Source organism: Myotis davidii, unplaced genomic scaffold, assembly GCF_000327345.1.
Source record: "Myotis davidii unplaced genomic scaffold, ASM32734v1 scaffold900, whole genome shotgun sequence".
Taxonomy (NCBI): Eukaryota; Metazoa; Chordata; class Mammalia; order Chiroptera; family Vespertilionidae; genus Myotis; species Myotis davidii.
The window spans coordinates 369,050-384,276 of NW_006295185.1; the positions used below are offsets into that span (position 1 = coordinate 369,050).

Genomic DNA, 15,227 nt, shown 5'->3' on the forward strand with positions numbered 1-15,227 from the left:
TGATTGCCCCTAACCACTCCTCTGCCAGCCTGATAGATGCCTGACTGCTCCCCTGCCAGCCCGATTGCCCCTAACTGCCCTTCCCTGCTGGACCAGTCACCCCTAACTTCCCTCCCTTGCCAGCCTGGTCACCCCTAATTTCCCTCCCCTGCTGGCCTGATTGTCCCAACTGCCCTCCCCTGCAGGCCTGGTCACCCCCAGCTGCCCTCCCCTGCAGGCCATCTTTTGTCCACATGGGAGGGGCGGCCATCTTGTGTGTTGGAGGGATGGCCAATTTGCATATTGCCACTTTATTACATAGGATTTTCACAACAACCCTATAATATAGTATTTATTATTATCCCCATTTTATAGTTCAGGAAAACCCAGAAATAGAGTGGTTAAATAACTTGCCCAAGATCACAGAACTAGTATGTGTTGTTGTCAGGACTTGAACCTAGGCAGTCTGATTTCAGAGTCTTCATTCCTGACTATAAACTACTTGAAGTTGCTTTTGAAATTCAATAATATACATCTGTGAAGCGCTGAAAAAGGAATATTTAAAGAAATCCGAGAGCTCAACTTAAGAAAAGAGGTAATTTCAGCTGGACTAGGATTTAGTAGGTGATGCCAAGAGTAGTAGTTCTTTTTTTTTTTTATTGAGTTTTTTTACAGAGAGGAAAGGAGATAGATAGAGAGTCAGAAACATCGATGAGAGAGAAACATCGACCAGCTGTCTGCTGCACACTCCCCACTGGGGATATGCCCGCAACCAAGGTACATGCCCTTGACCGGAATCGAACCTGGGACCTTTCAGTCTGCAGGCCGACGCTCTATCCACTGAGCCAAACCGGTTTCGGCAAGAGTAGTAATTCTTAACGTGTGGAAGCATCAGTATTATTTGGCTGTGTCTTTTTTTAGCATCAGCATTATTTGGAAACTTGCAAATAGTCCAGACCCAGACCACCAATCAGAAACCCTGAGGGTGAGGCCCAACAATCTATTTTTTAATCCACCTTCTAGATGATTTTGGTGCACATTAAAATTTGAAAATCACTGATCTAGAGGGCAGAACTATAAGGAAAGAATTCAAGAGAGAGAGCTGAGAGTGGCAGGGAAAAAAACTTGAAATGATTGAAGATGACAAGTCTACTGGGGGTGGGATGAGAAAGGAAGAAAAGGAGATGAAGAGTAGAATACCTTGTTAAAGAACCTGAACTCAAAGAAAAACAACATTTGTATGCACATGCTTTAAAAGGCCAGGGAAAAGAAGATTCACTGGATGTTAAATGTCACAGAGAAGAAAGATACGATATTTCTGTCATTCCTTTGGGAACCAGAAGGAAGGTGAAAAGGTGTTTAACTCAGCCTGGACCTAGTGGGGCGGGGCGGGGGGGGGGTTGTGGATAGCTAGAATGAGATACATGAACTAAAATCATAAAGTTTAGTGGTAAGATGAGAGGGCTAAGTATATGTGAGGGTAGTGGTGTCAGCTGTGTTTTGCACACAAATAAATGTGACTGAATAGCATGAACTGCTTTTATGAGATGCCTTGGCCTATATAATTTGAACTCCAGGTTCCTTCACTAGTAATTGTCTAGTTGAATGTCTAAGTTGTGTGTGCTGGATGGTCTGGAACTTCTTTGGGTGGGGATGGGGATAAAATTAAATTAGAATGAAGGGCACAGGTTGATCTTTGAGTGATTCTCACCCCTGCCCCTATGTGGCAGTAAACACATTCATGATCATCTACCACATAAAATGGGATCTCCCATTTTTTTGTCATTCCATTTGGTAGGGTTGTTCCTCTATGTCTGTTTTATTTGCCAAATTTGTTGATGTGTGTTATGTGATCAGACACTGATAGATATTCCTTACTCTTGTGCCTTGTTCTGATTTATGTTTATTTTTAGCATCAGAAAAGTGACACTGGAAGCCATGAGATGTCTGGTCTGAATTGGAAACCCTTTGTATATGGCGGCCTTGCCTCTATTGTTGCGGAATTTGGTAAGAATGTGAAAACTGAAAAATCTGCTTCTTATGATATAAATGGCAACTTTTGGTGAATGCTAGAGAAAGAGAAAAAAGAAAGGTCCTGTTTGTTTTAAAAACTATTGTCTCAAAGCCATCAATTAACATTTTCTGGGAAAGTACTATTAATGGTATGGAAAGTGAAGTTAAGTCAAACTTAGAAAGCTTTTTTTTTTCCACATTAGCTAATTAAAATTTATTATCAATTTGTTAGTTTGTAAAACTAACATCAATTTATACATACCACAGTACATATCTTCTTTGTTAAAATTTAGGAAGATTTTAAGAGGGAGAAGTGGGGAGACTTGAAGTGGGCAGAAGGAAGAGACAGAGATAAATGCCAGATTGTATGTAACACATGAAATTAAAACATTTAAATTATTTTGCCTTTACTATATATAAGGACAATCTTAAAAGCACTTTATTATATTACAATTTCAATTATACTATGGGTAAAATCCTGTTGACCAGATAGAATACAGTGCATTTCACTTTACCACTTACAAGACATGACTTAAGACAGTGGTATTCGAGTGTTCTTCTATGTGTTATAAGAAAAATTTGTCTTATGTTTTAAAAAAATATCATTGGCCAATTGTGTGGTGACTTCATGGCAGGGAGGAAGATTGGTGGAGGTGAAAGAGGGTATATGGGGAATAAATGGCGATTGGGGAAAAAATCCTATATAATAAAAGGGTAATACGCAAATCGACCAAACGGAGGAAAAACAGGTCACTATGATGCGCACTGACCAGGTGGCAGACGCACGATGCAGGAGCTGCCCCCTGGTGGTCAGTGCGCTCCCACAGGGGGAGTGCCACTCAGCCAGAAGTCAAGCTGATGGCTGGTGAGTGCAGTGTGGTGGTGGGAGCCTCTTCCACAACCACGGCAGTGCTAAGGATGTCCGACTGCCTGCTTAGGTGGGGAGCAGGCCTAAACCTTCAGTCGGACATCCCTTGAGGGCTCCCAAACTGCGAAAGGGCACAGGCCGGGCTGAGGGACCCTACCCCCCCAGTGCACGAATGTCATGCACTGGGCCTCTAGTAATAAAATAAAGGGAAAAAATGTCATTTGCACACATTCAGCCAACAGTTAACTGTGATTCCTTGAAAAAACGTATAAATGAGTGTGTTCTTTATAGGAACTTTTCCTGTGGACCTAACCAAAACTCGACTGCAGGTTCAAGGCCAAAGCATTGATGCCCGCTTCAAAGAGATAAAATACCGAGGAATGTTTCATGCCTTGTTCCGAATCTATAAAGAAGAAGGTGTATTGGCTTTGTATTCAGGGTAAAACTGGATTCTTACCTTCCATCATGAATAGAAATAGTTTTTAAAGATGTCACGTATTTTAGCTGTCTGATAGTTTATGCTGTTCATATTCACCATTTCAACTTGTAATTGAATATTGATGTGTCAATTTATATTTCACTTGCTTAAAGCCTTGAGCTTTGGATTTTGTGTTCATTTATAAGTGTGTGCAGCTATTAGGGGTCAACTTTTGATTAGCCATATCTTTGTGGTTTATTGTCCAATTTGTTATCTGCTGCCAGTTTCCTAGGCTACTCCTGCATCTAGGCTACCAGTTTATTGTTCACAGAATAGACATCAATTTTATTATTAATCTATGTTAGGCTGAATTTCAAAGAATTTTCTTGGGGGAAAATCAAGTAATACATCCATATTCTTTCATCAGCATGGATAATCACAAGATTATATTTTTCTGATAGCAAGCAAATAAAGTCAGAAATATGCATATTCATCCATCATTTTTTCCCTAACTGGCTGAGCTTCTGCTGTCTTTCTATTTATAACTACTAAAATATAGTTTTGTAATTTGGAAGGATCTCAAAGGACACAAGAGTGAGAATGTCACCAGTTTATAACTTAAATAGGGTGAATTCTTGGCCTTGGTACCTCCTTCTTGAAAGGATGAAAGATGTATCTGCAACTGTTAGGAAGTAAGGTTGATTTTTAAGACTGTACCTATGATGCAGGTAATGGTGTATACTTTTCGTACAATGCTGGATTCAATTTGCTAATATTTTGACTTCTTGAGCTGACTTTTTGTTTCATTGATTTTCTCAATTTTCCTGTTTCAATTTTATTAACTTATGCTCTTTATTATTGCCTTCCTTCTGCTTGCTTTGGATTTATTTTGCTCTTTTTCTAGTTTCTTGAGGAAGGAATTTAGATGATTGATTTGAGGCTTTTTATCTTTCCTAATCTAAGTGTTTTGTGTTATAAATTTCTCTTTCAGCACTGCTTTGGCTGCATTGCACGTATTTTAAAGGGTGAATTTTTCATTTTCATTCAGTTCTATGTATTTTTAAAATTTCCTTTGAGACTTCCTATGATCCATGGATTGTTTAGAAGTATGCTGTTTAATTTCCAAATGTTGAAGGATTTTCCTTCTTGATTTCTAGTTTAATTCCATTATGGCCAGAGAACATAACCTATATGATTTCAATTTTTAAAAGTTTGTTGAGGTTTATTTTAGTACCCTAAAATGCTCTCTCTTGGTGAATATTCCATGGGTGCTTGAAAATATATTTTGCTGTTGGGTAGAATGAAATAGCTAATGGAAATGAGTAATCTGTCTAGACATGTATAATTTGCAAGGACATGTTGAATATAATTGACTTTTCCCCCTTTTTTTGGGCAGAATTGCTCCTGCTTTACTAAGACAGGCATCATATGGCACCATTAAAATTGGCATTTATCAAAGCTTGAAGAGATTATTTGTAGAACGTTTAGAAGGTCAGTATAGACTCCTCATTTTCTTTGGGGGTAATACTCAAGGGGATTATTGAAATCACGCTTCGTGAGAAAGTGTTCATTTTGGGTGAGAATGGGTAACAGTCATTGCAAGGACAAAGTGAGCTTGTACTGATTTGGGATTAATCCTTGTAGAGGTGATAATGTGTTAGAGGGATCTGCTCTTCAAGTTTGTTCTTTTTCCTGTCAAAGGGAAAAGAAGGCTTCTGGCCATCACAGGGAACATGGAATAAGCTTGTCCAGAAAATTAATGCTGCAACAAGAGGACTCCCACTATAAGGACTTCTCTAGCTGCTGAGTTTGACAAACGTTTGTTAGGTGGAGTAATTTTAGGTTATTCTAGATACTGATGTACCTAGGGCCACCTTATCCACAGTCAGCATTATTATATGGCCTTGTATTTGCTGCTGCAACATTTCCAGCCTGGTGCTGTACTAAATGGTTATTTTGCCACAGGCCTGGAACTGTTGCATGGTTGGAGACAGCTGGAGGACCTTTTGGTTAGCAATGGCCTTTGAATCACTTTACTAAATCAACTTATTCTGGAGCTTCTTCTCTGAGGATCCTGAAGGGTTCTCTTCCTAAAGTAATTTCCTTTCACAGATTGTTCACTTGGGTTTACCTAGTTTCTATTTGTGGGTTCTTCATGGTGAAGAGGCATGGTGAAGATTGCATTTTAACTTCAGAAAAAATATGCTCTGTGTGTGTTTTTTTAAATCCTTATCTGAGGATATGTTTTTATTGGTTTTATTGATTTATTTATCTTTTAAACTTATATTTTTTATTGATTTCAGAGAGGAAGGGAGAGGGAGAAGAGAAACATCAATGATGACAATCATTGATCGGCTGCCTCCTGCATGCCCTCTACTGGGGTTTGAGCCTGCAAGCTGGGCATGTGCCCTTGACTGGACTCAAACCTGGGACCCTTCAGTCTGCAGGCTAAAGCTCTATCCACTGAGCCAAATCAGCTAGGGCTGTTTTTATTGATTTTAGAGGGAGAGAGAAAGAAACATCTATGTGAGAGAGAAATATCAATAGGTTGCCCCCTGCATGCGCCCTGACCGGGGATTGAACATGCAGCCTAGGTATATGCCCTGCCCAGGAATTAAACCCGCAACCTTTTGATGAATGGGATAATGCTCCAGCCCACTGAGCCATCTGGCCAGGGGCTCTGTGGGTTTTCTGTTTTGTTTTGTTTTTGGTAGCTGAGGGGATTTACTTCCAAATGACCAGTTTTTCACATTTGATTATAGAAATCTCCTGTAAATAAATAGAGGCTAGTAGATATTGAGGCTAATAGATATTAAGGCCAATCACAATTAATATTTCGACAATTTTTTTTCTATTAGACAAAAATTTTATCTTTTTTTTAAATCTTCACCTGAGGATATTTTTCCATTGATTTTTTAGAGAGAGTAGAAGAGAGAGGGAAATACAGAGAGAAATATTGATGTGAGAGAAACACATCGATTGGTTGCCTCCTGCATGCACCCTGACCAGGCCCAGGCCAGGGGGGAGCCTGCAACCGAGGTACATGCCTTTGACCGGAATCGAACCCGGGACCCTTCGGTCCACAGGCAGACGCTCTATCCACTGAGTCAAACTGGCAAGGGTAAAGATTTTATCTTTTAAAAAACTTTTTATTGTTGACAGTATTACAGATATCCCCTATTTCCCCACCCTTTGCCCCCCTCCACCCCAGGCCTTCCTCATACTATTGTCTGTGTCCCTGGTTTATGTATATGTGGATGTATTCTTTGGTTAATCTCTTCCCATCCCCTCCACCCCCCTCCACACTGAGATCTGTCATTCTGTTCCATGCATCCATGACTCTGGACCGATTTTGTTCGTCAGTTTATTTTGTTCATTATATTCCATATAATAAGTGAGTATCATTTATCTCGTAACATTCAGTCCTGAGTTTTTTGAGTTGATGATTTTCCAGAAAAAGACTTAAAAATACTTTTCTTTAGATGTTTGAAATGATTGAAAGGTAAAATACCACATTTGAATTTGTGTGTGTAATTAGCAGTTACATATAATAATAGAACATGTTCCAGTGTCCTTTAGAAATAGTTTTTTTAAAAATGATTTATGTATTACAGTTTTATACGTTTCAGTACTGATTTGAGATCTAGAAATATGTGTTCATTTTCATAAACTTTGTGGTTCATTTCTGCAGTCATTTCTCTGACTAGTTTTCTCTTCCTTTGATAGCTCAGTACTCTGTTCTTAGAAACTGGTACCTAATACAAGCAGACATTTCGTTCTTTCTTTCTTTCTCCCCCCTCCTTTTTACAGATGAAACTCTTCTAATTAATATGATCTGTGGGGTAGTGTCAGGAGTGATATCTTCCACTATAGCCAATCCCACCGATGTACTAAAGGTAAGAGAGGTCTGGTAGCATTGGATGTGCAGTGTGATGTGAAAAGAGCATGAGTTTTGAGTCAGATTCCCCACTCTCACTTGTCAGCTGTAAAACTTTGGGTAAATCACTTAATTGTTTTAAGCCTCAGTTTTCTCATTTGTAAAATGAAGATAATTCAGTACTTAATCACATAAGGTTGTTAAGGATTATAGATAATATATATAAACTGCCTGTCATTGTACTTGTTCATAGCAGATGCTCAATAAATAGTAGTCAATTTGTTAAGGTATGCATTAATCGATTGGTCTTCAAACTAGAATATTGAAACCTTTTATAGGTTCTTTCCAAGGGCTAGCAATTTTAAGGAAATCAATTTCAAGATCCCTACTTCCATTTGTACTCTTTTCTAAAAGTGATCTGAGGGAGAACTTGTATATATAATAGTCCTTTCCCCACTTTACAAAAGAAAGGCATATCCCTTACTACCCCTTCTAGAGCTTAGTATGGTATATTGACCTGTGGTGTAACCTGTCGAACCGAACAAAGGAATAAATCGAAATGTAGTTTTTGGAAAAGCCTCTTTGAGTACCTAATTGAGGTACCTTCAGTCTACAATGCTTCTGTCTTTTCCTGTCTTATCCATATTTCTATTAAGAGTGAGATTTGGCTTTAAAATGGTATGCATATTTTGGCTTGCATTGGGATATTCTGAATTCAGAAACAGAACAATATAGGTTAGTGGTGCTGAGTTTTCAAAATATGGATTGCTTTCAGATTTTATCAAAACACAGAATGAAACATTTATTTTAATATAAATCTTTACCTTATTTTATCTCATTAAAAGGCATTTTCTATTTAACTTATTTAAATGTATAATGAATCAGAATAATCAGGTTAATTAAAAACACTAAATATATGATAAAAAGCGTGAGAGAATCCCAGGTCACAAACTTAGACTGTGATGGTAACAATATAAGATTTATAATCACAGTTGGGCTGTTCAATCCTTTTATCCTTGGGCAGCTCTTTCTCTGATTTACTATGTGTTGCTTCTTTGCCTTTGTGCATATAGTTCTGTTTCTGCCTCAGTTGCTTACCCCGCCCTTTCCTTATGAATTTATCCTTCAAGACTTCTTAGGAACAGGGCCAGGACTAGGACGAGACAAGTAAGGCAATCTCTTTGGTTGCAACATGTAAGGAGGTACCAAAAAACTCAGTAATCAAGAGATAATGTTTTTATGCAATATTTTTCAGAAATTAAGATGAATGCAAAAAATTAATGGTGAATAGAATATCAATATTTTGTACAATTTATCTTCCTTGCCTCACCTTAATCCCACTGTGTTGGATCCTATTTTAGTTGCAATTTTGATATTTGGTTCATTGTTGGTTTTTGTGCATTAATTTTGATTTTTTAAAAAAATGTTTCATTAAGATGTTATTTATCTGGATTACTGAAGTTTTTTGTGTTTTCCTCCTACATTTTGTGCCTGAGGGAAGTGCCCTGCTTGTTGCTCCACCTTAGTCCGAGACCTGCTCAGGAATCATCTCCTTAAAGAAATCTTGTACTTATCATATGGTATTTGTGGTTTCAGCTTGTCTTTGTGGTGATTTCTATTCTGATATAATTTGGTTAAGGTTTTTATTTCAACTCTTAGTAGTAGCAGTTGATTTTCTATATAGAGACATGTTGCTATTACACGATATTTATGGAAACCTAGAGTTTTGCTTCATGAAAATCAGGGCTACATTTGGGCCACTAGTATTTAGTGATGACTCCTGTGATTCTTTTTTTGTGTGTTGTTAATCCTCATCCGAGGATATTTTTCCATTGATTTTTAGAGAGAGTGAGGGGGAGAGACACAGTGAGGGAAACATCAATGTGAGAGAGACACATTGATTGGTTGCCTCCCACACGCTCCCTGACCAGGGCCGGGATTGAGCCTGCAACGAAGGTACATGCCCTTGATCTGAATCCAACTGGGACAGGTCAGTCTATGGCAGTGGTTCTCAACCTGTGGATCGCGACCCCTTTGGGGGCCGAACGACCCTTTCACAGGGGTCGTCTAAGACCATCAGAAAACACATATATAATTACATATTGTTTTTGTGATTAATCACTATGCTTTAATTATGTTCAATTTGTAACAAGGAAAATACATCCTGCATATCAGATATTTACATTATGATTCATAACAGTAGCAAAATAACAGTTATGAAGTAGCAACGAAAATAATTTTATGGTTGGGAGTCACCACAACATGAACTGTATTAAACGGTCGCGGCATTAGGAAGGTTGAGAACCACTGGTCTATGGGCTGATGCTCTGTCCACTGAAACAAACTGGCTAGGGCACCTCCTGTGATTCTGTGTGTGCAGAGTGCTCTATCTCCTTTCTTGTGCTCTTCTCATAATAATAGCAGGCTGATTTTTCTTTGCAGAATATAGTATTATGCTTTTTTACAAATAAAATTCAGTTTAATGTCTTGTAGCATAAAATTACATTGAAACATTTTTGCTTTTTATAATTACATAAGCAGTGCATGTTAAATGTAGAAAAAAAGTGGAATGCAGAAAAAGCAAAAAGGGGGAAAAATGCTCATGGATAGCCTCATCTCTCAGACTTAAGCCATGGTCAACATTTGCGTGTGTATGTTCATCCACTCTCTTTGTTGTGCATATGGCTTATTTTAAGTTAACATACTTTTAATAAAAATTATATAGCATACACACTGCTCTGCAGCCTGTTTTTTTTCTATTTAGCGATTACTTGTTGACATTTTTTCAATGTCAAATATTCTCCAACATAATTTTATGGCTGCACAGTATTCCATTAAATGAATGGATGCACCATAGATTTATGCAGCCAATCCTTTGTGGTTTTTGGACATGTTGACTGTTTTAATTTTTCACTAAATTACTTAAATTTTAAATGAATTGTTTTCTACCTACACTGAGTACTTGTTCGTTCTTTTCCTCAAGTTTTTTTTCAACTCCAGAAATGATAGACCTACGTATGAGGAATGTGAGGCTGATTAAATCATCTTTATAAGATACTAGAAGCCCGATGCATGAAATTCGTGCAAGAGCAGGCCTTCCTTCCCTTGGCTGCCGGCACCGGCTTCCCTCTGGCACCTGGGACCCAGGCTTCCCTCTGGCTGCTGGCAGGCACCCAGGACCTGGGCTTCCCTTGCAGCCCCGGCTTCATCCGGAAGGTCGTCCAGAAGGATGTCTGGTCTAATTAGCATATTATGCTCTTATTATTATAGATACTTTCTATATATAGTTTAAGTCATTAACTTCATAATAATAGCAGGTTCATTTTAATTTTTTAAAATTTTTTATTGATTTCAGAGAGGAAGGGAAAGGAAGAGAGAAATAGAAACAACAATGATGAGAGAGAATCATTGATAGGCTGCCTCCTGCATGCCCCACACTGGGGATCTAACCGCAACCAGGCATGTGCCTTGACTGGGAATTGAACTGTGACCTCCTGGTTTGTAGGTTGATGCTCAATCACTGAGCCATGCTGGCTAGGCCTGATTTTTCTTTAATCCCCAAAAACTATTTTCTTAAATGTTAAATGAGTGAAATATCTCATTTTGTTCTTCCAGTCAAAACAAAATGTTCACCTTTTCTTATTTTAGATTCGAATGCAGGCTCAGGGAAGCTTGTTTCAAGGCAGCATGATTGGCAGCTTCATTGATATATACCAGCAAGAAGGTACCAAGGGTCTGTGGAGGGTGAGTACAATTTCCTGATATTGTTGTATACTCAGTTTCTAGAATTTTCAAAGAATACTTTTTTATATATAAAGCCATACAATTGTGAACTGTCATCTTATACTGTGCAAGATTCTTGTTAACCTAAAAAATAAGGTAAGAAGCTCCTTATCACCTATGAAAGGACCAGAAATTATCAGTTGTCTTTATTTCTACTTAATGTTTGGAGGTTATGTATGTGAGAGAAGATATTACATTATTTGAGATAGCATTTTGATTTGTTCAAATTCACAGTGAATTAGTTCTTCAATATCTATTTTTGCCAGTTTTGTACTGACACAGCAATGTCTATGATACCTCTGTAATGCTTACGTTCTAAAGTTGTTGCCTAAAACAACCTTTTTAAAGCTTTTTAAAGGTAAAAGATGTACTGTAAAATATTGAGAAAATATATAAGTGAGAAAAAATCCATCAAGTCCCACTAGCTAGAGATAATCACTTTTAACATTTTGTCTTATTATCTTTCAGTCTTCTATCCATACTTCTTTTTTTGTTGTTTGCATATAATGATTTATCCTATTTTAACCACTTAGTATTAAGACTACTAGTAGAATATGCAGAGAGTAGAATGGGAAATTCTATTAATAGACTCTTAAAAAAGAGAACTTCGCTGTTTTTCTTCCTTTATAATTTCCCCCAACTTCTTTTTAAAAAAATTTCAAACATACAGAAAAGTGGAAAGAATAGAACAATGAATACCTATATACCTGAATTAAATGACTGTTAAAGTTTGGCCATATTTGCTTTATCTATTTATGTATGTATATATACCCTTTTTCTTTTTGCTAAGCTATTTGAAAGGAAATTGCAGACATCATGGCATTCCCCTAAATACTTCATTATATATCTCTTAAGAATACGGACATTCTCCTACATAATAATAATACCCTTATCACACCTAAGAATATTAACAGTAAGTCCCTAATACCTAACATCCAGACCATATTCAAATTTCCTATATTGATGAGTCCAGGCTAGCTTTCTTATAAAATGATTCCTCATATTTCCTCTGTACTTTCTGTAAACTGGAAGTTAAGTCTGTTGCCTTGATTAGATTCATGTTAAATGTTTTTGGTAAGAGAAGTTCATGAATAAGACTATTTCATATGCAACATACTAACAGACAGATGATGTTGAGTTATTCCATAGTTAGTGATGTCAAGTTTGATTACTTGGTAAGATGATGTCTACTAGATCTCACCATCGTAAAAGATAAGTTGTTTCACCATTGGCAATTAGCAAGTAGTCTGTAGGGTTATATTCTAGCATCATGCATGTATCCTATTATCTAATAGCCTTTCACCTAATGGTCTTGGTATCTATTAATGATCTTTGAGATTTGCTTTTTAATAATAGCAGGGTGCCATTTCTTGATTAGTTCAATTTAAAACCAGAAAATGGAATTAGCTAGAATTTTTTTTACAAAGTAAGGCTAAAGAAAAGACAGCAATAAATAGAATTGAAGATTTGGTCAGGGGAACATAGCTACTTAATTTTTAATTAAAACTTTTAGTTGTGGTAAAATACACATAACAATATTTACCATCTTAATGATTTCAACTTCAGTTGTGTAGAGTACATTTACATTTTTCTGCAACCAGTCTCCAGAATTCTTTTCATCTTGCAAAACTGGAACTCTGTACCCATTAAGCAATTCCCCATTCTCCCCTTCCTCACAACCTTATACCTTATGTCTATATGAATTTGACTATACTGGATACCCTATATAAGTGGAATCATACTTTTGTCATTTTGTGACTGGCACATTTCACTTAGCATAGTGCCCCTCCAGGTTTATTCATGTTGTCACATGTATCAGGATTTATTTCCTTTTTAAGGCTGAGTAATAGTCTATTGTGTATATTTATCTGCTCATCTGTTAATAGACATTTAGGTTGTTTCTATACCTTGGCTCTTATGAATAATAGTGCTATGGACATGGGTGAGTGAAGACCGTGACTTCAGTTCTTTTGTGTATGTACCCAAAAGTGGGATTGCTGGATTGTATGGGAATTCTATGTTTAATTTTTTGAGGAACTGAACATAGCTACTTTTATGATCCAGGCTACTTACATCATACAGGCATGTACATTGTGTTATGTATTCTTTTGACACGGACATGTTATTTGCATATTAAATACAGAATTATTTTTTCATTTCAAAGAGAAATACGTCTGCATTTTTCTTCAAACACATGGTCCTCTTTGTTTATGCTTTATTTCCCTGCTTTGATTACAATATGGATACTGGAAACATTTCACTTTCTTCCCTACTTCATTGGGAGAAATCACCGCATGAATACAACAATAAAGCGTAACTGGCACTAATGTGAGCTTTGGGAAGACAATAGAGTGGTGGGGACTTTGGTAACTGGAGAGCACCTGCCTCACTCATTGTTGCCATGTGTGATGTGAATTCAGTGTTGCCAAGTTTTCTGGATTTGCAAGAGAAGCTGCAAATCTGCATTTCTATGTGAAGTGTCCTGGTTTTTTATATGTTGACAGTTTATTCAGCCTTCTAGAAACACTGTTTGGTGAAACAAAACATGTCTGAATTCAGCCCATGGACTCCAGTTTGGGGCCTTAGTCTTCACCAAAGTAGTCTTCTGTAAAGGTCATCTTCTAACAGAGTTGAGCAGATGGACGGGTCAGAGAGGAAGGCATTGTTGGGCCAGTCAGCCTGATCAGAAGAATAAAACATGGTGACAGCACAGCTATATTACTTCCATTGTATGCATTGAGTTAGGAATTTTAAAAAATATATATTTTTATTGGTTTTAGAGAGGAAAGAAGAGGGAGAGAGAGAGAGAGAGAAACACCAATGATGAGAATCACCTATCAGCTGCCTCCTGCATGCCCCCAACTGGGGACCGAGCCTGCAACCCAAGCATGTACCCTTGACCAGAATTGAACCTGGGACCCTTCAGTCTGCAGGCTGACGCTCTTTCCACTGAGCAAAACCAGCTAGAGCAAGTTAGGAAATTTAGAGATGATTGAATAATATAATGGGTCTTCCAGAAAGCAGTTGTCCCCACAGTATGTTATGTTCAATTTTCAATGAGATTTAAACGCAATCTATAATAATAAAAGCATAATATGCTAATTAGACCAGACAAACGACCTTCCAGATGTCATTCCAGACGACCTTCCAGATGAAGCTGTGGCAGCGGTGGCCGAGGCAGAAGAGGTTGGGGGCAATCAGGCAGGCAGGCAAGTAGTTAGGAGCGATCAGGCAGGCAGGCAGAGTGGTTAGGGGTGATCAGGCAAGCAGGCAGAGGCAGTAAGGGGCAATCAGGCAGGCAGGCAGGCAGGCAGGCAAGCAGGCAAACAGTTAGGAGCCAGTGGTCCCGGATTGCGAGAGGGATGTCCGACTGCCGTTTTAGGATCGGGCCTAAACCGACATCCCCCAAGAGGTCCCAGATTGCAAGAGGGTACAGGCTGAGCTGAAGGACACCCCCTCGCCCCCCCCCCCCCAAATTTCATGCACTGGGCCTCTAGTTTACTTATAAAAGTAGAACATTTGTGGTGAAGGCCTGGGGTGGGTTGGGAACCAGATGGAGAAAGAAAGTGGAGGGATAATGGGGACATCTGTAATACCCTCAACAAAATAAAGATAAATAAATTTAAAAAATAAAAGTAAAACATTCATTGTTATTTTTAAAATATAGATAGATATAAAAATAAAAATTAACTGGTCTGTTATCCTAATCCCAGATGAAGAAAAATATTTTGGTGTATTTCCCTCTAATCCTTTACAAAAATTTGGTGTGTACACATACCTTTTTCCCTAAGTTAGAATAGTACAATAGTAATTTTATGTGTTGCCTTCTTTAAGGTTATATCATAAGTATTTTCTTGTCAGTACTCTTCAAAATATGACTTTTAATGCTCTAGCAGCCCTGCACTATAATGTGAGCTGTAATATGCTGTTGAGTGAAACTCTGGTAGTATTATCCCAGGAGGATTTATAAGGAAGTATTGCTTTTGCCTTGGCCTTCTCCCTAGCTGCAGCATACCTTTGCTGGCATCCTAGTGTGTTCTTTCTGCATATCCTAAAATTCTGTGAATTAAACTTGGAAGTGCTTCTCTCCCCACTGACTTTTCTCTCTCTCTCTTTTTCTTTATTGATTAAGGTATTACCTATGTGTCCTTATCGCCCCACTCATGCCCTCACCCCCCTGGTGTCTATGTCCATTGGTTATGCTTATATGCATGCATACAAGTCCTTTGGTTGATCTCTCCCCCTTATCCCCACCCTCCCCTACATTCCCTCTGAAGTTTGAGCATCTG

The 15,227-nt window shown here is 38.0% G+C and overlaps 1 protein-coding gene across 9 annotated transcripts in view; it reads left to right on the top strand.

Annotated features, from left to right (window-relative positions):
- Positions 1 to 15,227, top strand: part of SLC25A14 (solute carrier family 25 (mitochondrial carrier, brain), member 14) — a 30,380-nt gene that overhangs the window by 4,427 nt on the left and 10,726 nt on the right. For 5 of the 9 annotated variants that reach the window (XM_006769871.2, XM_006769873.2, XM_006769874.2 and 2 more), the window contains 5 exons: positions 1,893 to 1,986; positions 3,152 to 3,299; positions 4,675 to 4,769; positions 7,089 to 7,174; positions 10,804 to 10,899. In XM_006769871.2, coding sequence (XP_006769934.2) covers positions 1,923 to 1,986; positions 3,152 to 3,299; positions 4,675 to 4,769; positions 7,089 to 7,174; positions 10,804 to 10,899 — 489 coding nt within the window. In that variant the 5' untranslated portion in view covers positions 1,893 to 1,922. Of the gene's footprint in view, positions 1 to 422; positions 575 to 872; positions 965 to 1,892; positions 1,987 to 3,151; positions 3,300 to 4,269; positions 4,304 to 4,674; positions 4,770 to 7,088; positions 7,175 to 10,803; positions 10,900 to 15,227 lie in introns of those variants that run through there. The other 4 variants (XM_015567906.1, XM_006769877.2, XM_015567908.1 and 1 more) reach the window with 4 other exon arrangements.